The sequence below is a fragment of the Ixodes scapularis genome, unplaced genomic scaffold (genome assembly GCF_016920785.2).
Source record: "Ixodes scapularis isolate PalLabHiFi unplaced genomic scaffold, ASM1692078v2 PGA_scaffold2__306_contigs__length_199485367, whole genome shotgun sequence".
Lineage (NCBI taxonomy): Eukaryota > Metazoa > Arthropoda > Arachnida > Ixodida > Ixodidae > Ixodes > Ixodes scapularis.
Window position 1 is genome coordinate 198,197,058 of NW_024609857.1, and position 25,574 is coordinate 198,222,631.

At 44.4% G+C, this 25,574-nt stretch overlaps 2 protein-coding genes across 2 annotated transcripts in view; one reads left to right on the forward strand and one right to left on the reverse strand.

Annotated features, from left to right (window-relative positions):
* Window positions 1–25,574, reverse strand: part of LOC8039133 (serine-protein kinase ATM) — a 397,758-nt gene that overhangs the window by 14,016 nt on the left and 358,168 nt on the right. Inside the window, exons 53-57 of the mRNA XM_040208992.3 lie at window positions 17,440–17,580; window positions 11,140–11,262; window positions 8,813–8,962; window positions 5,431–5,596; window positions 77–163 (exon numbers count right to left, since the gene is read on the reverse strand). Coding sequence (XP_040064926.2) covers window positions 77–163; window positions 5,431–5,596; window positions 8,813–8,962; window positions 11,140–11,262; window positions 17,440–17,580 — 667 coding nt within the window. The remainder of the gene's footprint in view (window positions 1–76; window positions 164–5,430; window positions 5,597–8,812; window positions 8,963–11,139; window positions 11,263–17,439; window positions 17,581–25,574) is intronic.
* LOC115319487 lies at window positions 22,152–22,921 on the forward strand. Its single transcript, XM_029979498.4, has one exon. It carries the CDS (start codon window positions 22,167–22,169, stop codon window positions 22,824–22,826), a length of 660 nt encoding a protein of 219 aa, XP_029835358.4. The 5' UTR covers window positions 22,152–22,166; the 3' UTR covers window positions 22,827–22,921.

Sequence of the window (25,574 nt, forward strand, 5' to 3'; positions counted from 1 at the left end):
TGTGCGACCAACGGCGGCACTGGCGTCCCCAAAGGGGCCCCCAAAAAGCGCTTCCAGACTCGGAGCGTGGGCTCACCGAGGTCGATGTGGATGAGCTCGGCAGTGTGCTTGTCCACCAGGATGTTGGCGCAGTGCCGGTCTCCCAGCCCCAGGATGTAGCCCACTGGAAAAAGAAAATGTGCCGGTCATGGGCCAGACGACGATGCTCGGGTTCGCTGTTCCGGAGAAACCCAGGGGCCCTGCAGCTCGGGGAGCACTACGCGAGAATTACCCTCGAACCCAATTACCTCATTTACCAGACTATACGCTCAAATCTTGGTAAGTCAAAGTCCCTTTATTCAAATTTCTGGTCAATTTGCGGCGGGGGTATGGACTCGATAATTATACGTACGAGTCAATAGGGAAAAAACGCGAGGTAATTCCAAATTTAACCTTAAGGACTGGTCAATACGAAGGATTTATTTTTAAGCAAACGAGAACTCCGGCAGCTTTTGAAGCGCAAAAAAGCATCGCGATTAGGCCGACCAAGCTTAAATCGCACGCACACAAACTTGATTGCTTTTATCTACTGCGTGTGCGGTTGAGAAAAAGAGGGAACGAGCGTTGTCCGCCACCAAGCCCGCCAGGCAGTCGAGCCAATTAAGCGGCCGAGCCACACGAAGCCATGACGAGCCGAGCCAAGCAGGCGTGCCCGCAGACGCGTGCATTGTGGCGTTGTTTCTGCGGAAGCTAGGGAAGCCAGCGCAGCCGCACGGCACGTACGGCCAAAGAAGCTTGGTTTGAGGCCTTACCCAACCCTACGAGATGTTTTCTCCACGAAATATACTGTCGTCAACAAATGTGCCATGGTCTGTAGTCTGCTTTCGGACAGTGACATTGTGCGAGTGATAAGACCTAAGAACGATGATGTCGCTTTCAATCTCGGGTGCCACTGACGCGATAACTGCTTGCGGCACTATAGCATTCAATTTCGCATTCTCTTTGGAAACTGCTGTTTTCCAAGAAAGGTCCGCAATTTGTGAAGCATAGTTAATGTTGTGCTTCTTCGTTAATGAAGGACCTCTGCTAGCGTAAGCAAGCAAAAATTAACTTCTCCCTGTGAGTACAAAATAAAATTAAAAAAAATCGTTGGAGTGTCTTTTTTTAAAATTCCGTGCATGTTTCATTTGAAGCATTTCGCTGTCCCTACAAGCTTGAAATTACCGGGAGTTGATTGTACATGTTTAAAAGGCCACACCCCTTAGGTGCCTCATTATGACGAGACGCGACAGATTTGATAGAAAACTGAGCACCGCAATATCCCCACAGATAGCCTACCTAAAATCAAAAGTAAATCGTTTGAAAATAAGAAGTTAACTTTTGCTGTGCTATAAAAAAAGATAAAAAAACGCCAGTTTGAGATATTGTGACCTGCGAAACTTGTGATTGCAAACAGGGGCCATAAACCAAAGAAGACTGTCCTTCCCGCCGTGGCTAACTACATTTCTACCGAGGTCACCATTTTCCAGGGCCGGCAATTACTACAACTGGGTTACCTTTCTGTGTTTCTGCGAAAATAGCAAATCATGCCGAAAGTAGGCGGCGGGTTATCTCTCGGAGGTGGGGCATTTCTCGAGATACTACGGTACGTTAATTAATGAAGATTTATGTATGAGACAAGCTTCATGAACTAAGTAAGCTGGCATTTGTCAACATGTAGTGTGTAGGAAAATTTTTGATGCGCAGATTAAACCTCAAATGCAAACTGAAAAAAAAAAAAAAAAAAAATATAGACCTAAAATTGCTTTTTGCGGATTGCAGGTGCTTTTCGGCAGCTGCGTATGGGCACCGCCATAACCAACCTTAATTTTTGTTTCTTTCTGTTTGCTTCACTTGATCACTGTGGTCGCACGACAAGTTGTTGACCTCTACAGTGTTTTTGTCTCCAAGGCAGGCTTTGTAAAGATTTGTCACATTCTTTGGCTGGCCATTTGGCGGCGAAGCAGCAGCCAGTTATGGTGGCACAAATTTTGCATGCTGGAAAAGCGTCTACACACTCGGTATGGACTATAGTCTGGAAAACATGGTTGTATATGGAACTTGGCTACTATGAATAACCTCCATCATCACCTTTGCCCCATTTGAAGTTATTCCCGTACCGGAGCAGCTCTATTCAACGGATGACACTCCCAAGACTGGCAAGCCACTTTGAAAAATGAATTTCTCTTACTACAGAAAGGCCTGTGTGCTGAGGGAATGGAAAGCTCCAGGAAAAGTGCTCTGCATTACTCTGGAAACAAGCAGTGGACTCAGCTACGCCCCATCAATTCATCAAATAGAAACACTTCACTGGACAAAGAAATTTTTGCCCAGTCAAGAAACATTTGACTGGAAAAAACAAAAAGATTTGACTGGACAGGTCATTTGACAAGGAAAATCAAAATGTGGAAGAATGTCAATGATTAATTTAATATGGAACATTTTCCGGCGTACAAGGCACATTGTTTTCTTCCAAAATTCCATTAAGCATTTCATTCACCAGTGCTGCGACTTACATGAACTTTTTCTTTTCGAAGTATGGACCTTAACCTCTAGACGGTCGTCGCCGTACATAGGGCAATGGCATGTTTGAAACTGCTCGCCTAAAGGCATAAGTGGGTGTACTGTGGGAGGTGTTGCTATTTGTTACGTCTTTGGCAAACTATAAACATTATATTTGCATGGTATCTAGTTTTACCGGGGCCATTTATAGCTTTCAAGTTAGACGCTCCGTGCACGTGATGCTCATTTCACATACCGGCGCAGCTCTGGCGGTAGTGCCAATGGGAGCACTGGCAGTTCTCATTTCGACTTCCAATGATATTCGTTTGGAATTAAATTCCGAGAATGAGAGCTCATCATCAGACCGAGCAGCTCTGCAAGTTATCTCCGGTTAAAAATCTGAAGCCGCCGGAATGGTGCGGAAGGGGGTGTGCCAAAATAAAACCCCATAAAAAAAGGTGACAACTTTTTGCCTTCAATATTTTCATTCGATGCTCGATTCTAAATTTAAGTAGCTTGCAAGCACTCTAGCGCTCCCGCTAGATAATTAAGAAAAAATCTGAGCCTTAGCCCTGCAAGATGTGGGCCGTGTTGAGATTTATGCCAAAGGAGGAAAGGGACAGCGCCTGCCATTGACCTGCTCTTCCGGCAGTCCGAAGATTGTCCGGAGCGATGCGGCATGGGTCCACGACTACAGCGGCTCTGTGCACCATTCTTCGCAACGCTCCATCACTAACGTAGGTGCAACTTGTAGACTGGAAAATACTTTGAGTCATTTGTTTGCAATAGGAATGAAACGCAGATGCGTGGCAAATATTGTTTCCTTTCCAAATTAAAATATGCATTACAGTCGAATCTCATTAATTCAAACTTGCACATAATTGAAAGTAACATGCAGTTCATATCCTGTGCGTCTCTATGGAAGGAAACTCCCGGTAATTCAGAGTTTGCTTTATTTAAGCAAGTTTTTGGTTCCCATCCAGTTTGAATTAACGGGATTCGACTGTATATATCAAACTAGTTTGATATATACAGTTTTTCTCATTATATAGCTCAGTCATCCCCTTTGTACTCGTGGCTGCCTAGTCATCCACGCACTAATCTTGCAGAGGCTCGTTCATGCAGCACCGTTTGTTTATGTTACCTTATATGTTACGAGAGGCTTCGTCAGCTTACGTCGAGTCACCGGGGAATCTGCTCTTTGTACAAGGCGTGGCAGCCAATACAAGGAGCACCTTTGCAGGCGGTATGCCAAGCACGGGTGTTTCGGCAACTCACAAAGTAATGTAAAAAAAACCTAAGTAGATGCCCCTGCGTGAATGGGCCTTCTCGGTCTGGGGAAGCACCCACTTTTGTAACGATTGGCAGTTATATCGTGTTTCGCGTCAGCTTTCCGAGGGCAACCGACGTTGATGGCCACTTGAGCTGACGCGTGGCGACAAAATCCGAACTTGGTTGTCCCGTGTTTTCTGCATTTTCCCCGAGAAAGAAGTCCCAAACGACCGAGCCTATCGCGCTAACCCAGGCGCACACTTGAGTCAGTCGTTGGTCCTAGGACTCCGGCGAAAAGCGATCAACCTCGACGTGTCCTGGTGAGATGCGGCACAAGGGCATGCGGCAGACACGATAATTGAGTGACCTCGTCTGGAGACTCTGTCTCATCGCAGCAGCTGCCATCCTACGATTTGGCAATGTTTTCTCGCAACTTTTAGCTCCCCACATTGTCTGGAAATTTAGACGACGTCGGCGATCAACTTGCCAACGCATCGACCGGCCAGTGTGGTTGATGAGCAAGCTCTATACTTGGTAATTTAAAGTGCAGCATATGCTACCACCCAATGGGACCAACCACAGAGTTCCAAAGCACGACACCTTGGCATTCGTCCATCTTCCAGACATGTTCTCTCATCGGCTAAAGCAATCGAGTACAGCAAACGTCCCGTGACTTGCGCTTTTAGCGTGTGTTCTCTTGGCTGCGTGTGTTCGAGCTTTCGACTGTGCTCCGACCCAAGATAAAACAAACTATACGCCGAGTAGAGACACTGCAAAATACATGTTTGTATCATTTGTCTTTACTCCTACTTCTTCAAATATTATAATCGACCGACGATAAAATATATATATATTTGTGTTTTGTTTCACTGAAGCCCAGTTTGGAGCAAATGTGGCGCAGCTCTTAGAAAAAAGGCCGCTTCGGCGCATAATGTAATGGACTTGCGTAGTTATTAGTGAAATCAAGTATGTGAATGCTAGGATCTACCGTAGAATACTGGGCATCCGCCCATTCCACACTAAGTGCCCATTCCCGAATTTGTAAGATCTGAGAAGTATGCACAGAACACTGATATGTAAAACTGATGACCGGACAAATGCCCATCCCCCATTTTTTCGCAATTATCTCTAAATCTTGAGTGGGCGCTTGCCCGGGTTTTTACGGTAGTCCTTTCTGAATTTCAGTGCATTCAATATAAAAAAGACTGTCAGAAAAAGATAACAGCGCAACTGAGGAAACAAAGAAAGTCTTTTAGATATTTGAGAGATCACCGAAGACAAAAGTTTACTACTATGTATGCAAAGTCAAAATGGAGAAGGGTATGTATATGGCAGAGTTGGTTTTATATTGCAGAGAATAAAAGTGCCCAAAAACACAGAGGACAAGTAGAAGGATGACATACAAAGGAGCTTTGTGGTGTAAGTCGTCCTTCTACTCGTCCTTTTGTTTTTTGGCGCTATTATTCTCACAACTCAGATTTTCTGGACATCCATCACTGGGAACGGATATCTGTTTCGAGCCTGGAAGGCAACGGAAGAGCATGTTTTTGGGAATAAGCATTAACCTCAGTTCCATGCAGAGAACTTTTCACTCAACTTTGAAACCAGAAAAGCAAAGCCGAGAGGGGCTCCACGTACCGATGGAGCCCGTGGCCACGCTGCGCACGTACGCCCGACGGCGCTCAAACCACCGGACGGGCTCTGGGAAGTTCTCGAAGAAGAAGTAGCGGAACACCGGGTGGAAGTGGCGGCAGACTTCCCGGTACGTGCTCAGCCGGTCCTCGGGAGGGCTCTTGGTCACCAACTGCACCAAGGAAACACGCCCCTTCTCCAGCAACAACCGACGACAGGCTGTTCTTGAAAGGACAAAACTTCGCTCCGACGCCTTCAAAAGCGGGGTTCCCCGTTTTCGGGGTTTATTCTTCTCCCAATTCGAAGCTGTTTTACTTCTCACAGATTCAATGTTCATTATCACTGGACAAAAAACTGACATCAATCGGGGCTCGTGCCGAAGCAAACCGGACACGGCTGTGGGGTTCTGCAACCCCTGGGGAACATGCGCGTGACCAAAATACGGTCCCGGTACCGATAAGAGGAGCCGAGTTAACGGATGCGGTTCCTGGGGCCCCATTTTGGTCAAGGCGAGAGCCAAGCGTTCTCGGCCTCCCATTGGATGCCACGGCTTGTGCGTCGTCGACCAATCAGACATCTCTGACCCATTTGCAAGTTCAAAATAGGGCAAAATCTGGCCAGACCGTCTCACTAACTCCCAGATAGAGAGAAAGGCTGATTGCGGCCTCCGATGTGCTCTTCCTTAGAACTTCTTCATCCACCGGTCGGCATCGGCTTCTGCGCAGCAGCAGAACAACTCCAGATTCTCAAAAGAAGTTAGGAAATGCTCAATGGCTTCCGAAGTGAAATAGCGGCTGTGATCACATTTACTGCCCGCGTCCGACCTCACTCCGCCACGGCGCTCAGTTTCTAGCAGGCGATAGACTTTTCATCGATATGTTAGCAGGAGACGTACGGTGTTTTCTCGTTTTATTTCTATCTGCAAATGGCGCTTCGTAGCGGACGAACTGCATTCTCTGCTCGTCTTAGAAATTGAACCGTCTTTAAATGCCACCTTCTCTCGCTTGGCGCGAGACAAATTAAATCTCGCTCTCGCAGTGACCAAAATTGGAGCCCCGAAAGAAGAAGAAGCGACCTTGCGCAAGACTCCACAAGAGCCACGTTCCTGATGAACGCAAAATAAAGCTGTCGGTAAAGATTCCTCTTCACTAGGCCTTTAGTGCAAATATCTTATTTTAGGACAGCTCCAATTTGGGATTTCTCTCAGATTTCCCGAGATTTTGATAAAACCGGCTCGGCCACAATCACAATCTCTGGGCTTATCGGTATATGCCGAAAACACGAAACCCTGTTTATGAGCAACGTGCCAGACCTCCAGACAGTCCACTGCACAAGTCATATCTTTCTAAGTGTTTGGCATGAGAACCGAATGTGTGACACTGAAAAAAGTTTGCCGGGTAGTGATGATCCAGTGTGACATACCGTAAAATACCGGGCAAGCACCCCCTCAAAATTTAGAGATAATCGCAAAAAATTGGGGGATGGGCGCTTGTCCGGTCATCAATTTTACATCTAAATGTACTGTGCATATTTTCTCACATCTTAAAAATTTGGATATGGGCGCTTAATGTGGAATTGGCGGATGTGCGGCATTCTACGGTATGCACAAAGCTCGAAAATGATGATGCCAAATCTTGTACGGCAATTTCACATTAACTTCGAGCCTTGTATTTTGCAGCCTCGTTAGACTAATTTTTTTTTTTCATGCCACGAAGTAAATATTTGTAGGTACCATGTATGTGTTTGTCACATATCTTCCAAGGTATATACAGAGGAGTTAGGTTGTTTTGAATTTCACAAGGCACTTACTCGTTCTCTGCCCAAATGTTTGTAACTCTGTCGAATATTGAACTGCGGTCAAAAAGGAACTTGTCAAATCAAATATGAATTGCATATTAAAAATATTCTACAAATATTCAAACTATTTGCTCACCCCTAGTGATTGGTTGTTACAAGGTTCCTATGTTCTTTTACCGCATTCCCCCTGAAAAACGTGTCAAACGGGTTCTCCTGCAGAACAAAATTGCTAAAGTTTGTCCCATGTTAAGACTTCCCACAACTACACATTCGAGGTTTCTTTAAATCAGTGTATTTTCAGTGTTTTAATAGACGTCAAAAATTGTTTCATGAGTTCTATTAATTTTACAAATAAAATGACTTCAAGAAAGGGGAAAACCCCGAGTGCAATCATTTCTCAATCGGCAGTTTTCCCGCAGAAACAGGCCAGATTATGTGTGGCAAGTAATTTTTCTTCACTATATAGGGCCTTTCTGCAGCATGTTTTTGTAAAAATTGATCTATGCGCAAGTTCCTTCTTAGAAGCCTTTAAACCCAATGCAACTAGGTCCTTCAAGTCCTAGAATTTGCCACAGATGCTGTACGACAGAGAGCACTCGAAACTTAACTGTGGCACTGCCAGCAAATTTGGCACAATTTGTCTGCTACCTCCAAGGTTTGGACAAAAATTGCGTATCTCTGCTCTGTGCTTTGAACTATGGTGACACATGTAAAGATTTCTGTGTCCGTGAATCTAAAGTATCTAGGTGAATCTACCGTAGATGTGTTGTGCGTGCCAACGCTTATTTTTGCACCTTTGGTGGGCAAAGGTTTTCTAAGTGTTTCGATACCCACAGCAACATGCAAAAAACACATTATTAGAAAATCGGAAAATTTTGAAATTGTAAATATGCGAAAAACAGTCTCCGAAAAAAGTTTATCACCCAAAAAGCACACAGAAGGGAAGCCAATGACGACAATGTGCCCCCTCACAGGCGCAGGGAAGCCCCCCTTTGGAGTTCCACCACCGAGTTGACCTACAGTCGGTTACAAGTCAAGAAGAAGGTAGGAGAAGCTCCTCCCACAAGCGTGATGCGCCCGTTTCAAATCCCTCCGCAGTTGAAAAAAGAGTTCACTGGAAACGCTCCTTGTTCCGCTCCAATGGATAGACAATGGCCACAGAGTGGTGCCAACTTGTCTTTGAGCCCCACTTTTTAAGAAAGCGACCTTTGTATTCATCAGAGGGGAACCGAGCCCCTGAAAGTAGCCTTTGTATCCGTCGGAGGGGGAACCTAATCCCTAAAAGTCGTATTAGTTTCCATCGGAGGGAGAAAACTTTAATCTCCCTCTCGTGGCTTCCACAATGCTAAGTCAAAGTCGAAAGATAAAGAAAATATGTAGAGAAAGGCAAGACCCTCCTCGCGCGTTGGCCGCGACGTCACAGAAACGATGAGACGCTATTGGATGCGGAGGTGGCGGAGGGATATAGGATTCCCTTTGAGGGGCATTTGCCGCTACCTTCTTGACCTGTCACTTAGTACTATAACAATTTTGCTCCAGCCCGTGGGCACTGACAACGGAGCCCAAGGGAGCGGGGCGCAGGCAGGCCCACCTGCATGGCCTTGCGGCACTCCATGGCTGTCCAGTCTCGGGGCTGGTAGCGCAAGTGTGCCCCAGACCGGGAGTTCAGCAGGAACTCAGCAAAGGGCTGGGTGCCCTTGCACCACTGCACCAGGCCACTGCGCCTGGACAGGGGAACCACCTGCGAGGCCGGATAGAGTCGCCTGCTATACGACTCGCTGCACGCAAATCACAAATACACTTTCAGTGAAAAGTACCGGGCGTTCTTGAGAAGAACCATGTTTTTCAGCCCGCATAAATAAAAAGTAAAAGAGAAAGACCAAATTTCTCTACCAGTTGACGTCTACCTAAGCCTTATATCATCAAAACAAGAAATGGCATTGTGGGCGCCTTTAAAATTTATTGCGCTGAAAGAAGAAAAAAAAAATCTTATCACCAAGAAAGAAAGCTATATTCTCTTTCTTGCTGCCAAGCATTTTTCGCCAATATAAATGCCTCGTTTGTCCATAACAAGAATTCTTGTTTAGACAATACTATTAGGTTTAAGTGGATGTTGGACCGTAGAGAAATTTGGTCTTTATCTTTTGGTCTAGGTAATGCCATATTCTCAAACTTTCACTCTATCCATCCCAACAGAGTTTCAGCTGCTTGCAATGCGTAGTTTATACGCACCGAAAAACAAAGTCTTTTTACAGCAGAGTTGTAAAAAGACTTTGTCTGTGGACTAGTAAATCTCGATCGACACAAAGCTTTGGACAGCTACCGCCATCGCTTATAGACGGTGGCAACCTTTCCAGCCTTTCCACACTGGTTTTCACCAGAGGGAAAAGGATGAATTTCCCTAAACGTCGTCATAGAAGTCGTCCTTAAAATTGTTCTAGACGTTGTCCTGGAGGTCATCCTAGAAGTCATACTTGAGGTTGTCCTAGACGTCGTCCTTGAGGTTGTACGCTAGACGTCGTCCTAGGCATCATCCTCGAGGTTGCCCTAGACGTCGTCAATGAGGTGGTCCTAGGCGCCGTCCTCGAGGTCATCCTAGATGTCCTAGACGTCGTCCTTGAGGTTGTCCTAGACGTCATCCTTGAAGTCGTCCTAGACGTTGTCTTTTAGGCATCATCCTCGAGGTCATCCAAGAAGTCGTCCTTGAGGTCGTCCCACCATAGTACAGCTCGACTGGTTTTCCTTGTTTACAAGAGTGGAAAGGCTAAAAGTGTTTTTCCTTAAAAACACTCGGTATGTGTCAGATGCCATGCAGATCCTGTATTTACAAGATCGCAGGCCAATCAATTTTTGCCCAATTGGAAGGAGGACGTCGACCTACAATCGTAGCCGAAACCCTCCAGCACAAAGAAAGTCAAAAAGATAGAGGAACCAGAAGCACTCCGGTTTGATTAGAGTAATCCTATCTCCACTGCAGCTCTAATTAAAGATTGTGCCATTCCGGAGGTTCGTTTTAATAGAGTTTTAACCCTAAGCTTGAATTCTCTCATGTACGTAGTGGAAGCAAACGCAATAAATGCAGCGAGGTCTAAACACGAGCAGCAGGGCAGTGCTCCCCTCTTTCCAAAGCTGCTCTTTTCCGAAGGGTCCGAGAGCTCATGGGCGACCTGCGTTTGGGGTTTCGTGTCTTCCTACAGCTGTCTGGTCGTTTGCACTCTATAACCTTGGTGCCTCTGAGGCTGGGTTTAGTGTTTCACATTAGAACTCTGCCGAGCAACCGACGTTGGCTGCGGATTAAAGTGGGTGCTCACGGCCACAAAATCTTTCTTCTCAGAGTCTCTGACCAGAAAGAAACCAAGCCCTCCCTTCTGCCACGATGTTGCCAAGGTGACGCGACTGGTGCGACGGGACAGAGCTCGTCAACTACGTATCAGCATCAATTTTCCCCAAGAAAGCGTCCCGGCATTACCCAGAGCCAAACAATTGGCAAACAATTATGCTTTATTTTAAATACTTTCATTTTGACAATTTTTGGTGAATATTTTTTTTTTTTTTTTCAGATATTAGAATGTTTTCCGGAAATAAATAAATAAATAGGTAAATACTTATGACCTTGCTGCAAATTTCATTTCTAAAAAAGGGCTCAAATTCCACTGAAAACATACTACCAGGAATGCAAACCAAACATTAGCTCGTTTTGCTACTCCTGGGTTCGTTAGAAATGGGTTCAACCGTGTAGTATCCCCTCGATGAAGTTCATTTATCAAAAAAGCGATGAATAATTTTTTCACATTCTAATTTCAAGTTGTAACTTAGACTAGTTGACGACGCAAATCAGCGTGAAAAATGGGCCACAAAAAGAAGCAGGCAGATTAGTGAAGAAAATTAATGAGTTGTGGCAGAGTGCACCCCACACACCTTGTAGGTGCGAACTCTGAGCTTGCCTGCCCCCTTGTGGTGGCCGTCCTGTTGTCGCAGCAGCTGGTTCACCAGCTCAAAGGCTTGCTGCATCACCGCATCCTGCCTCAGGTCGTCCCGACCCTGCGGAGGGCAACGCATTTGTAGCAACAGCCGTGTGCATGTGCTCACAAGCTCTTGCAACGGAGGTGCACATCATCTGCTACCTCTGGTTGTTAGACAAAACTTGAAACAAAATACAACCATGGTCGAAGCCGTTCAAAACCTGGAAAGGAAGCTCACGGAAGCATTGGACTGGTTCTCGACATTTCGTAATGAGCACTTTTTCGGGGTCCTGGGGTCCTGGAGAGCTTAAGTTTCTTATTGGCAGGAAGCCACCCTGAAGCTTTTTTCCTTTTCTGAGTATTTAAAAAATGCACAATTGGTCCTAGTTTTTACCTTTTTTGAGTTACATTATAAGACTTTAGCGGTTACGAGAACAAATCTCGAGTCTGTAATCATAACAACAACAAAATGTTGGTAATCTATAAAAAAAAAAAAAAAAAAAAAAAGCTGTCAGTCTTGTTTATATGCTTATCTAAATTAAAACCAGTGTGTCGAACCGAAAAAAATATGGGTTCGGTTACGGTTCAGGTAAATTAATTTTGTTCCGGTTCAATTAATTCGATTTGCAAACCGGTTCGGGGTGCTGAACCGGTTCGCGAACCGGTTCGGAAATTATAAATGACAAATTGCAACATCAAAATAAATTACAAATAAAACATCTGAAATCAGCACATACGAAACGGGATACATCGGAGTGTAATGCTCAGGGATTTCTACCAGGAATGGTTTCTTTATGTGCACTCAAAGGTTACCTCACCGACGTTTACGCATTCGGACTTCATCTAATTCGGTCCGACGCAATAGCTGTAAAATCCGCGACCTCCTTACAAACCCACTTACAAGTAGAACTCGCTAACTATCCCGCCACCTCGGCGTGTAAGCAATTGAAGGAACAGTGGGGAGAAAATACAGCTTTCTTTATTTGAACTAGCCTTCGGTAACTCAAATTAGACCCTTAAAGAAGTTTTCATTAAACAAGATACGGAATATGAAAGACACTTCACCGAACGCAACGCCAGAAGGACGTAATAGGATAAATATTAAAATAGAAGAGTTCGTTGTCTCACAAATATGTTAGCTTCTAAGTGCCTATACGAAACCGGATGCATTATTATCAAACTCCAGAGCCTTTTCTTTTCTCATTCCGATGGAAGCAAGCTTCAAGAACTCGCGCGTTCTAGAAACGTGTTATGAAATGAGCACACAGCAGCATTTAGGATTTACGAGATTGAAAAAAAATGAAATCCCGTGACGCGATTTTTTTTTTTTTTTTTGCACAGCCTTTTAATTCTCTTTCTTCCGTGCAAGCCGCGACCAGCGCAATACTGGTTCCTATGTCAAGATTCATAGATGCAGCGTTTGTCAAGATTAATGGATGCAGCGTTTATATTCCTAAGACTGAGTGGAGAAGAAAAATATGTAAGCAAGGTGTGTGTCAGTTGACGGCACTTAAAAAACAAATGGCATCGACAGCACATTCATTGTCAACAGCGCGTGGCCGAACCGTTTTGACATGAGCCGGTAACCATTATTTTTTTTCCGGTTCAGGTTCATCGCGATAACAATATAACGGTTCGGGTTCAGTTCCGGAAAAAATACCGGTTCGGTTCCGGTTCGGTTCGGTTCCGGTTCGACACCCTGATTAAAACTATAGAAATAAACGAGGAGTTAAACAACATGCGGGACAATATATACCAGATTGGCCGAAGGAACAGCTTGGGAGTTTTATCGGCACATAAATTAAACCACATCCAATACTGCTACCACTTTACTGGAAGGCAGTGCCAACAAGGATGACGGATCGGCAAGCTCCAGCCCAACACATTACAAGACTAAAGTTAGCGGAAATTTTCTGAACCCTCGCACGGTCGGGTTTCTTTTTCCAAAAGATGCGTCCTGCTGGTCGAAATTTTTTCCCAAAGGATTGTACCCCTTCAAGAATCGAAGCGATCTTGGCGGCCAGATGCTACCTGAAGCATCTTGGGGTGGGCAACTAAGTTTCTGTTTCGATTTGCCGACCTCACTGCACGACATCCCTTCACGACCAAACACAGTGCGTGCATTTTCAAACATATGACTTTCCTTAACTGCACAGTCCTGTAGGTGTTGTCGACCAATGTGGATAGAGTGCTGGGGCACTTTTTGGGGGCTCCCAGCGTACAAGAGTTTGTGCGAAGGTAAACACAGGAAGAAGCGTACTGAGCAGATCACCCGGTCCCATCGTCTGAATGTCCAATGCACTCTGGAGTTGTAACCAGGCTGCTAGAAAGCTATGGGACACGGCCGGCTGTACTCCTACTCGCTAAGTTTAGGCAGGTCCTTCCTGCTGCTGCAAGTCCGTGTTTCAACGGGGGCTCTCACCAAGATGAATCGGTGCAATGAGAGCGAGCGCCGACTTTATTTTTATGCAGTATCGAAACCCTATCATGTCACTCCTTGCCATGACCAACCATGTCCCAGCTAGAGGTTGGAGCACTATGAATGCATTTTTCTCCGTTCCACTTTTTGGCACAAATTTCAGTTTAGGAAAATTGTCATTTAGTAATGGAACAAAAGGAGACTCACTCATGGTTTTTCCTAACTGGAATTTAATGGGCAATGCAACTGTGGAATTGTTTTCTTACTTTGTGGATGTCTTTTATAGAACAGGGTGTCTAGCAAATTATTATTTTGAAATTCCCCGACTTTTCCAGGTTTTCCCTGACAATTTCAGGTGAAATTCCCTGACCACTGTAGAGTCCCGACATCGTCAGTGAAGAGGCCACTCCCGCAAACATGATGAAAACACGACGCTCAACCACACACGACAATAACTGAATGACAGCATGGCCGCCAGATGCATACTTTCGGATACTTTCGGCTGAAGGCTTGGATTGGATTAGGGTCTACGGCTTTCCCATTTGTTACTAAATCTAGTATGGTAGTTCTAACTGGATTTAGCCTACTGTTGCGCACTCAATCCAATTCAATCCAATACAAGGCTTGGACTGGATTTGTCGGCTGTTCTCTTTGCGTCGGGTGAGCAGAGCTCGCGCTCCGCTCTAAGCAGAATTTATTGCATATTTTACTAACCCCAAGTCCTCAAGCCTTCGCTCAAGGCGCTCTATGGCATTTCCAGCTCATTTTTCCTGACTGGGCTTGCTTTTTGATAAAAAGACTGAAGACTGTTGTTGAAGTCTAATGATCCCTATTTGGCTCTGTAGCTATTTGGCTTACAGGGACACCCCGGGACAACTAGGGAGCACGCCAGCGGAGCTGCTCATGAGTCGGCGGCTCCGTACCACGCTTCCACTCCACCCAAAGAAACTGGCGCCAAGTACGCCGAACCTGAAGGAGGTCCGTCAAAACGACACGCTCCTTAGGGATACGCAACGCCGCTTCTATAACAACCGCCATGCGGCACGTCACCTGCCTCAGTTAAAGCCCGGTGACGTGGTCTGGGTGAAAGAACGCAGACAGAAGGGCGTGGTCCTTCAGCCGGCCACGCTCGTATGTGGTAGAGTTGAGGCACGGTTGCCCAATTGAACCGAAGAGCCCCGGTCCAATTTAAACAGGAGAGGGGAAGTGCGGAAAATAGTGACTGCTACGAGTTTCCAGAAGTGGAAACTGACAGCTGCCCAAGGGCAACGTGCCCCAGTCGTCCCGGTTCACCAATCGGCCAAAACAGTCCGAGTCAAGGACACGAGCCTAGTGTTCCGTTGCCTGCTGTCCCTGCGGTCTATACGACGCGATTTGACCGGGTAGTGCGCTAGCCTGAGCGGTACGAAATTTCTAAATAAAGTCCGCGTGTCCCCGATAAAAACGAATATAATATATTTTACAATTCATGTACTCAGATGAAACTTGGCACTGCATTCTGCCTCGCAACGTACATATATTGTAAATTTCATTCATATTAGGCCAAAGGTTCAAAAGTTGACCCTTTTGGGTAGTGTCCCCCCTTAATCTAGGCTCTCTACACCGACCAAACGCAAACTTGAGCTCGGTGCCGTGCGTGCTTCTTTGTTCGCTTCATGTTCCGTGTCGGCGTGCACGCACACGCCTTCCCCATACAAAAAATTCAAAGCACACGACACAGATTTAAAGTAAATCTGTCTTGTCTGCTAAACAGCTCTGCTGGTCATCCACCTTCACAGAGTGGAATGACTCGTGATTTTTTTTTTCACATCATTTTTATGGAGTCTAGATATAACAAAGAATGGGATATAGTGAAGTGGTTTCTGATACCCCTTGACTACGTTATAACTAGGGTTCCGCTTTTCCGGTTTTTATTTTTTCGAAATTCGGCATACTTTTTTCGGTGTTTATTTTAAAATTCGATTTTAGCTTTTTTTTTTGGTGTATATTTATTCCAAAATAAGTTTACCGTTTTTTTTTTTCGGTGAATATAAAAAAAACACCATCGAACACAGGATTACATGATCCTATAGCTGTGACATTTGTGATCACTCGGAGAATAACCACACATATCCATACGTGGTCTTCGCTACAACTTCCGTCGGGACACACCTCAAAATTGACGAATTCGCGGGAATAATAGACCGATCTCACCAAGCGTTCGGCGCATGCGCGAGGCTGCAATAACTTTAGTTCACAGGAGGCAATCGGCAGTGCACGAGGCTGCTTGTGCTCTGCGCACGCAGAGCTACAGTGAGGTTGTCGCACGAGCAGAAAGACTAAAGTTCCCTCGATGCAATGTGGCAGCGGTGGCGTAGTCAAACTGGCTGGTGAGATCGGTCTATTTTCCAGCGCTCTCCTTTTCCTTCCTATTCTGACGACGTGACCGTCTGAGGTGATGACCGCACAGAAACCAGCGGAATGGCAAAAGAAAATATCCAATGTAGTTGTGTTTTTAACCAAAGGGAGGGTGTTAAGAAAGGTACTAACGGCTTTCCTCGATGACCTCTGAAGTGCATGAAGCGAAAAACCTTATGCTAGCCCCCATCCAAACTTTTTTTTGGGGGGACCGGGAACTTGACAGACTAAGCCCGATCACAGAAAAGACACAGTTGTCCCTCGAAGGCCAATCCAAGACCTCTTTTGTCGCATGTTGAACCTTGGAACAGGGCAATCACGAAGACGTCACACAATGTCGAACCTTGCAGAACTCCCTCTCTCTTCCTCCCCCACCCACCTTGACGCGGCACTAAAAGACTGACCTTTTTCGGTTAAAACTGAATTTTAGAAAACGAATTAGACATACTTTTATCGGCTTTTATCGCTTTAAACCAAAAACGCCAAAACTACAAACTGACCTCTTTCGGTTAAAACCGAATTTACGAAAATGAATTTGGCATACTTTTATCGGTTTCTATCGGTTTAAACCGAAAATTCCGAACCCTAGTTATAAACGGTCTCGATACTAGTCTATAAATACAAAAAAAAAGGAAATCAATATGCAGGTTTTTTAAAAAAAGAATTATCTATTAGGAGCACATGCAGTGCTTGCAATTTATCCAGATTGAGAAGCATAGAATGGAAATATTGAGGGTGCAACGTTGTCGTCTTTTGTTCGGTTCCATACTCCCGCAACATTCCAACAGTCTCAGACTCCAAACCAGTGGTGCTTTGCAGAGCTACTGCACCAGATGACGAGCTCTCATTCCCCAAATTAAATTCTGAGAACAGTTCAAGTCCGAACTGGAAGAAACGGTGCTCCGATTGCAAGTACCCCGAGAGCAGCCAACACATGAAGCGATCATCTCGCGCACATCTCTTGTTCGAAATGTCTGGTTTCGGAACTATAAACTGCGTCAGCAGAACGAAACACACTGTGAATACAAAAATTGTAGTTTCTCAAGGAGATAACTTAGCAGCACCTCCTAGGATTTGCGCAGTTTCCCGCTTAGGTAGGAATCGCTGCCGTACATGCATGGCGGCAACCGTCGAAGGGTGAAAGGCTAAAAGTGAGAGCAGCGGTTTTCACTAATAGCCCACATGAGTCTGCAACTTGACGCTGCGCTCAAATCAACCTCTAAAGAACTCAATTAGAAAATTTAAAAATTTATAATTTTTTCACAGCCCACTTTGTTGTAATTTTAAACACTTCGATGCAGAAACTATGCCCATATCAACCCAATTTTAATTTCTGCCCCGATCCCCTGGGTTAAGTAATATTTCCTCGAGTGGCAGTTCCTCGGCCTTCCTTGGCTAGCAGTCCAAGGAGGGCCGAGGTTCGTTTCAAGTGGGACCCACCTTGACGAGCTGCTTGTAGGAGTGGCCGTCCTGCCCGACGCATGTGACCACCTTGGGCATGTTGATACCGCCGCACAGCTGGTAGCGGGGCTCGAACCGCGCAATGCCCCCAATGCCCGAGTAGCAGCAGCTGCGGTCCACCTGCAAACAGGCTCCCCAGTGTCAGGCCCCTTGCTTTGCACTGCATTGCGCACAATATGTGCGGGGCTAGGGAACAAAAATGTCCCCGAAAAGAGTAACCAAAGTGTAATGCAAAAGGGTATAAAGTGCGCACTTTCACCGTTAAACTTGGGATCTGGACAAAATGATCCCGGACAAAATGGTCTCCATCAAAACGGCACCAGACAAAATGGTCCCAAGCGCCAAACCGGACAAAATGATCCCAGGTATATTTGTGGCATTCTGAATTTACTCGAATATAAGTTGACCTCCAATATACAGGGTGTCTAGCAAATTATTATTTTGAAATTCCCTGACTTTTCCAGGTTTTCCCTGACAATTTCAGGTGAAATTCCCTGACCACTGTAGAGGCGGTTAAATATATAAGACCATTACAACAAGAGGCATTGAGCATTGTGAGGATCATTTTGCACAAGCTTAATCCGACTTGCATATTCGGGTTCGTCGAGTCAGGATTAAATGAGCACTTTTTTGCCGCCGACGTCGTCAGTGAAGAGGCCACTTCCGGAAACACAATGAAAACACGGTGCTCAATCACACACCTTCATAACCGAATGGCAGCATGGCCGCCAGATGCACACTTTCGGATATTTTCGGCTTAAGGCTCGGATTGGATTGGGGTCTGCGGATTTCCTATTTGCTACTAAATATAGTAGCTCAGACCTGGATCTAGCCTAGTGTCACGCCCTCAATCCAATCCAAGGCAAGCCAAGGCTTCGACTGGATTTGTCGACTGTTCCCTTTGAATCGGATAGCACACACTCTACACTGGGTGAGCAGAGCCAGTGCTCTGCTCTAAGCAGAATTTATTGTAAACTTTTTTGCCCCCAAGTTCTCAAGTCTTTGCTCAGTGCACTCGATGGCATTTCTGGCCAATTTTCCCTGACTGGGCTTGCTTTTTGACATTATCTCTGACAATTTCCCAATATTTTCCCGGTAATTAAAATTTCCTTGACAATTCCCAGTTTTCCCGGTAGCCAGACACCCTCAATACATGTAGATGTCTTTAAATTAAACTTGCCGGGAAAAAACAACAAAAAAACATATAGGTTAATTTTTTTTTTCTTTTTTAAAGAAGAGAGGGAGGTTTGGGCAAAAGAAACAAACAAACCTTTATTTACAGCACTCTCAGTTAAATCACAGCACGATGCGAAGAACATGATCATTGTCAGAACTTCCGGACATGTCATCATCGTTAAAAGCTTCGTGGACATCCTCCCAAACTCACCAGGATAGCTCACTTACACCGTTGCTAGTTGCTAAGTGGTGACAAGGAACGAAAGGTGGAGGAAGACTAAGCGACGAAAGGCCAAAACAAAAGAAAGACGCGAGCCGCCACAAGCGGCAAGAAGCGAAAGTAACCTCCGTATTTTGTTTTGCTGCGCATCCACGAGGGGGATGGGGAAAGGTGCGTGGTGAAGCATGGCGCGATTTGGGCCGTTGGGCACGTCGCGTCCCACTCACTCACCCTTCCCCCTTGTGCTGCAAGGGGAGTCTGCGAGCGGCGCTGGTCACATACAGGCACGAAACCCAACGGCCGAAAGATGTGTGCGAGCGGCGGCTGGTTGCCAGCTGCTGCTCTTTGGCTGTTTTCGTGCGCCAAAAGCTTTCCGAAACAAGAAGCGGCGCTTCGGCAATGCCCGCTCGATAGCCCCATGCGCTCGGTAGGGTAGCAAATTTTGATCACAAATGTGGGTCGAAATCTTCTGGTCCCAATTATAAGTTAACCCTCAATTTTTGGCCGAATTTAAAAAAAAAATATAGGTTGACTTATATTCAAATAAATACGGTAGTTCGCTTCATGCAAATTGAAAATATAGAAAAACAAAAGTGTAACTAACCATGTAAGTTATGAGACATCAACATTTTAAAGTTTGTATATTATTCTATCTAAACCACACTGCATGCCAGTAGCTGAGTCAAGGAGAAGAGAAAGCCATGCTATAGAAATAATATACAAATACATACCGTAAAATCCCATAAGGACTCCCTCCCTCGAGAGATCACCCCTCCCGTTTTTCTGCCTAAATACCCTATACTCTCACTTGAGCAAACATCAACGGACCCAAACATATAGTTCACTTAACTAAGTTCACTAAACTGAATATATTCACTAAATATGAAACAGCATAGGGCACAGCATACATAGAGTCAAAAGTGTAAAACGCAATTTATGGAGTCATCTACATTGATATATACAAAATGCATAACAGTTACGTTGCTCTTAAAGCGCATCAAGTAACAAAGCTGTACAGAGAGTCTGTTTTTTTGCACTTCCTCCGACACAGCTTATTGCTGTGATGAAGCCATACCACAATGGCATCACCCAATGGCTCGAAATGCCCCATGCAGAGTCGTTTCCTTTTGGGATTGAACGCAGTTTCTCCTTCAAGCTTCGACTTTTGCTTCACTATCGGTGACAACGCCAACGGTGGAATCCCGTAGTGCTTCGCAACGTTCACTTGCTTTTGGCCGCTGTCCAGACGCTGAAGGATTTTGAGCTTGTCTGATAGAAACAACCGCTTCCGTTTCGTCCTACTTACTACGAAAGCAGGCGCACAGACTGCCGTTGTTACCCAAAACAAACGTGCCCGAACGGAACCGATGACAAAGAAAAAACAGACACTCCACGTGGTTCGTTTTCGTCTACCGCACCGCCGCTTTGCCTTGGCGGCGCTGTAAACGCCAGCGATGATGCGCTGCCTCTACAGAGGCGGCAGCGGCATCGACTACGCCAGCACTGCTGAGCGCAAAACTTGGTTGAATCGATTGCAAAAATAATCCTGGGTCCACCGATCAAGTTCGTTGAACTGAAATATTCGCTATTCCGAAATTCGTTTAACTGAAACATTTTGCATAAAATGCATAGGAAAACCACCGAGGACTTTTTTTAAGCTCGTTATTCTGAAGTAGGTTAAACCGATCTTTGCTCAAGTGAGAGCTTACTTTGTTCGTAACATGAAAATTCAAAACATTGCCCTACCACCCCCGTTTCTCGTCAAACGTCACACTATGTCCGACGGAAATTGCATTAACCGCACAATCAGCAGTACCGGTACATCTGACAAGTGAGTTCGTAGTGCGTTCCCGTGTTCCTGTCTGCAATCTGCGCGCGCAATATCGGTTCCCGTTACACGTGGGTTGTTCCCGCGTGTATACAGTCAAACCCGTTTATAACGAACTCCGTCAGACACAGATTTTAGTTCGATATATCCAGTAATTCACTATATCAAAACAGGGCCTACCGCAAATTTTGAGGTCGGGGCCTCGTAATGAACAATTATTTTCTTGACATTACGGAAGACATGGGTTAATGCATATTGCAAAAAACATTTATGACCTGCAAAAACGTAACCAATAACACTCTAGACAGGCTAACAGCTAGAAAAAAAAAAGCTTTCAATCTCTTTTTTTTTGCGAGGACGTTTGCAGAATCTGAGCCCCCTGGAGGGCGAAAAGAAAAAAATATTTTACCAGTTTAGCCGACCGCGAAGCCTTTTTGTTTGGGCTTAGATACACTATCTGCAGTAAGACAATCGTGACCTTGAAAGAAATGGAGTCTTGCTCCCGTAAAGCCAGAGTCCAAACAAAACCAGCGAAACCGTACAGAAACCAAAAGAGATCGCACAGAGCAGCCGAGCTGCAGAGAGGATTACTGGTTGCAGACGAACGCCGCGAATACCCCACGATCGCAGGCAAAGTTCAATGATTGCAAAAATCTGTACTTTGTGCCAAGGAATAATTTCCAGCTTGTCAAAGAACAACAAAGACCGTTGCCATTTCCTGTGCGAACTGGATTACCACGTGACACTCAAACCAAAAAGAGAGCTAACAAACAAAACATAGCAAGCGGTGGCTAGCAAGCACCCCCCAGAGGTCTCTGAAATTTCGCAATCGGAGAGCACTTGGCAAGGAGAAAAACAAACTTCGAGTGGACACTGCTCCCAACAGTGTGTCCTGACCTTGAGTTTTTTTTTTTACAGCGGAGCTGTTAAGGGCTAGATACCCGAGGATCGCCACTACAAAAGCAAGGACCAGACCCGGCCAACATCAGAGGGCTCGGCACTCACCCGACGGCCAGCATGGCTAAATTTCCGCAACTACTTCTGCAGGTGATGCCGATACTATTGCAAACGCCATCCAACACGCCATTCACGGTACCCGAGGACAGCATCGGACAACAACAAGTCATCATCCGCCCCCATTGGCTGGATTTTCATCTTGGGCGCGAAACGTCATCCACCACGCCACTACAAAAGCAAGGACCAGACCCGGCCAACATCAGAGGGCTCGGCACTCACCCGACGGCCAGCATGGCTAAATTTCCGCAACTACTTCTGCAGGTTTGTTTACAATACAAGTAGCACAGTTATAAAAATAGCTACAAATTTGTGGTGATAGTGCCGTGCCCTCAAAAGTGTTTTGCCATTTTGTGTGATTGCTGGCGTCGGTTAATGTTGTTGCTGCTTTCTGGGGACGTTGAATCGAACCCAGGACCATTAACAATAGATCAGAAGTTAGAAAAGATTTTGGAAAATCAGGGCCAGATGAGTAAGGATCTTCAAGAAGTTAAAAGTGGTCAAGCAAATCTTAGGCAAGAAATGCATAATATTCACGGAAAAATTAATAAACTGGAAAATGCAATGTCAAATATTCAGAGCAAAATGGTGAAAGTTGATAGTCTAAAGGAAGTCTTTGCAAACCTAGAACAGACAGTCAGACAGCAAAGTGAAAAGCTAATTGACCTAGAAAATAGAGGAAGGCGAAATAATCTACTTATATTTGGCTTACCCGAAAAACACAACGAAAGCACTGAGGAACTGAAGCGAACCGTAACGAAAGATGTCTTCCTGGAGACTCTCGGCATCACAGTAACTTGGATTGAGCGAATTCACAGACTGGGACGTAAGCGCGAGGAAACGAATAGACCGGTCATCATAAAGTTCTTGGACTACAACGAGATAGAGGAAATATTAAAAAACTGTAGAAAACTAAAAGGAACTAAGCTCAGTATCAGTAGTGACTACGCAAAAGAAACAGTGCAAGTAAGAAAACTGTTATGGGGAAGCGCGGCATCGAACAGAGCAAAGGGCGATAAGGTATCACTTGTACATGACAAGCTGAAGATTAATGGTGAAACATTTGTGTGGGATCTTAATCTAAACCAGCGACGTCGTGTTCAACCCAGTGGGGCAGCCTACAACTGACGCGATGCAAGGGCGGCTGAAAACGATCCACCTGAATTGAGAGTTATTAGCCTAAACGCCCGAAGTGTGGTTAATAAAATTGAAGCTCTAGAAATTTTGTTTCTTGCCCACAGTCCCCATGTGGCAGCTACTACAGAAACATGGCTAAACTCCCATATAGAAAGCGATTGCATTGTTCCCCCCAATTATAAATTAGTTAGGTGTGATAGAACTACCAGAGGCGGGGGTGTGGCTATTTGTTTGAGAAATGACATTGATTGTGTGGTGCTTGAATGCGACTGTGATGAAACTGTTTGGTGCCGAATTTCTTATTACAGTCGAACGTTCCTTTTCGGAGTGGTTTATAGAACGCCAAACGCACCAGTAGAATTTTTGGAGGGCTTGAATGAGTTTTTGTGCAAATATGTACATGATACCACCAAGGTAATCATGACTGGAGATTTTAATTTGCCCCATGTAAATTGGGCTCTTTTGACAGCTGGTGGCATTGATATCCTTAACGGAGAAAAAATAATTGACATAACGATTAATCGCAACCTTACCCAAATAATCAAGTAATACACTAGAATCACCGACCAGTCTCAGTCAACATTAGACCTTGTCTTTATTACAGAAAACATATCGGATTACGAGATTTCAATTGTAGAAGGAATTTCAGACCATAAAATGATTTTGTTCACGATTCCACTACCACGACAGGGTCATTGCAGGGTTGCTAGGCCCCAAATTGTTAAAGACTTTACTCGCGCAGACGATACAAGTATTATAGATTACTTAGAGACATCCTTAGAAACATTAGACCAACTAAGCATTACAAGTACAGTAGATGATCTGTGGAATTTTTTTAAAACTACTACTTCCTTTTGTATTGATTCCTTTGTTCCCAATAAAACTAAAAAGACATATCGCACAAATCCCTGGATAACGCGTGAAATTATCCACCTAAAACGTCAAATCAAAAGGCACAGAAAAGGTTTTAAAGAACATATAAATGCTCTAAAAATTAAATTAAAAACATCACTCAAACAAGCCAAAGAGAGATTCTTTTCAGTGACTCTTCACAACTTTATAAAAACTGCCCCTCAGAAATTCTGGCGTTTCTTAAGAGGAAAGAGGGAGATGATCGAGCAGATTGTTGAAAACGATGTGGTCATTACTGACAGTGCAGAAATGGCAGATCGGTTTAACGTGTTTTTCCAATCAGTCTTTTCAGCCCACGACGTACAAAATCTCGATGAGGCCTTTCATTCTGATATTGAAACGAGTACGCCAGAAATAGAGATAAGCCAGTCCGGAATATTTGCTAAGCTATTGTCACTGGATACAAAAAAATCAACAGGCCAGGATAAAATACCGAATGAATTCTTAAAGCGATATGCAGAGTGGCTATCTTTTTATTTAAAAATTATCTTCGACAAATCATTACAAACGGAGTCACTCCCGCAAGATTGGTTATCCGCACGTGTCGTCCCTGTGTTTAAAGGAGGAAGCCGCTTTACGATAGAAAACTACCGGCCCATTTCATTGACCAGCGTTTGCTGTAAAGTGATGGAGCACGTCATTTCAAAATATATATTTACTTTTTTAGAGGAGCGAAAGACGTTATACTCTCATCAGCATGGCTTTCGAAATGGTTTGTCAACCGTAACGCAGCTTGTTGAAACGTTTCATGATTTTTCATTATCTGTAAATAATAAGGAACAGATCGATGTAATTTGTATAGACTTTTCAAAAGCATTCGACCGCATACCTCACAAAAAATTATTATTCAAATTAAAAAAGATAGGGTTGTGTGATAAAATCGTTAACTGGATAGAAGCATACCTGTCAAATCGGAGTCAAAAAGTTGAGATAAATGGAAACATATCACCACCTCTATCTGTAACCTCAGGAGTCCCGCAGGGCTCAGTCTTAGGACCATTATTGTTTTTGATATATATAAATGATATAGCTACGCATATTGCAGAACCAGTAAAACTAAAACTTTTTGCAGATGATTGCCTTCTTTACTCTGTCATAAACAATACTAATGATCAATTAGCTCTTAATAGGAACCTGGAAAATCTAAGGCAATGGTGTGAGGACTGGCAAATGCAAATAAATTTTCGTAAGTCGACATATATCCATATAACGAACAAAAAAAGCGTTTTGAAATTTTGTTATAATATAGGCAATGTTAATTTGAGTGTTGTAAACAGTTTTAAGTACCTTGGTGTGGTGATCTCACACGATTTGCAATGGCGCACCCATATAGATAATGTCTACTCCTCTGCCTATCGAAGTTTGTGCTTTCTTAAACGAAAGTTAAAACATGCAACTAGTAATGCCAAAATCACAGCTTATAAGACAATGATCCGTCCTATTTTAGAGTACGCCAGCATTGTATGGAGTCCAAATAAAAAAGTAGACATCAATAGACTAGAAAAAATTCAAAGGCAGGCTGCACGTTTCATTCTTAATAAATACAAACGAACAGACTGTGACTGAAATGCTTAGCCAGTGTGGACTTCAATCATTAGAAACTAGACGGAGAATAGCGCGGCTAAAGTTCTTATTTGCGTTGTTTAACAATCACTTAAACATTGAACCTGAACTATATTTAAATGAAACACATAAACGATCGCGCAGATTAAATCACAATAAAACAATCCAACCGTATAATAGTAGGATAGACGTTTTTAAATATTCATTCTTTGTGCAAACAATTGAAGACTGGAACCAACTTCCAGATTATGTCATTAATTCTGC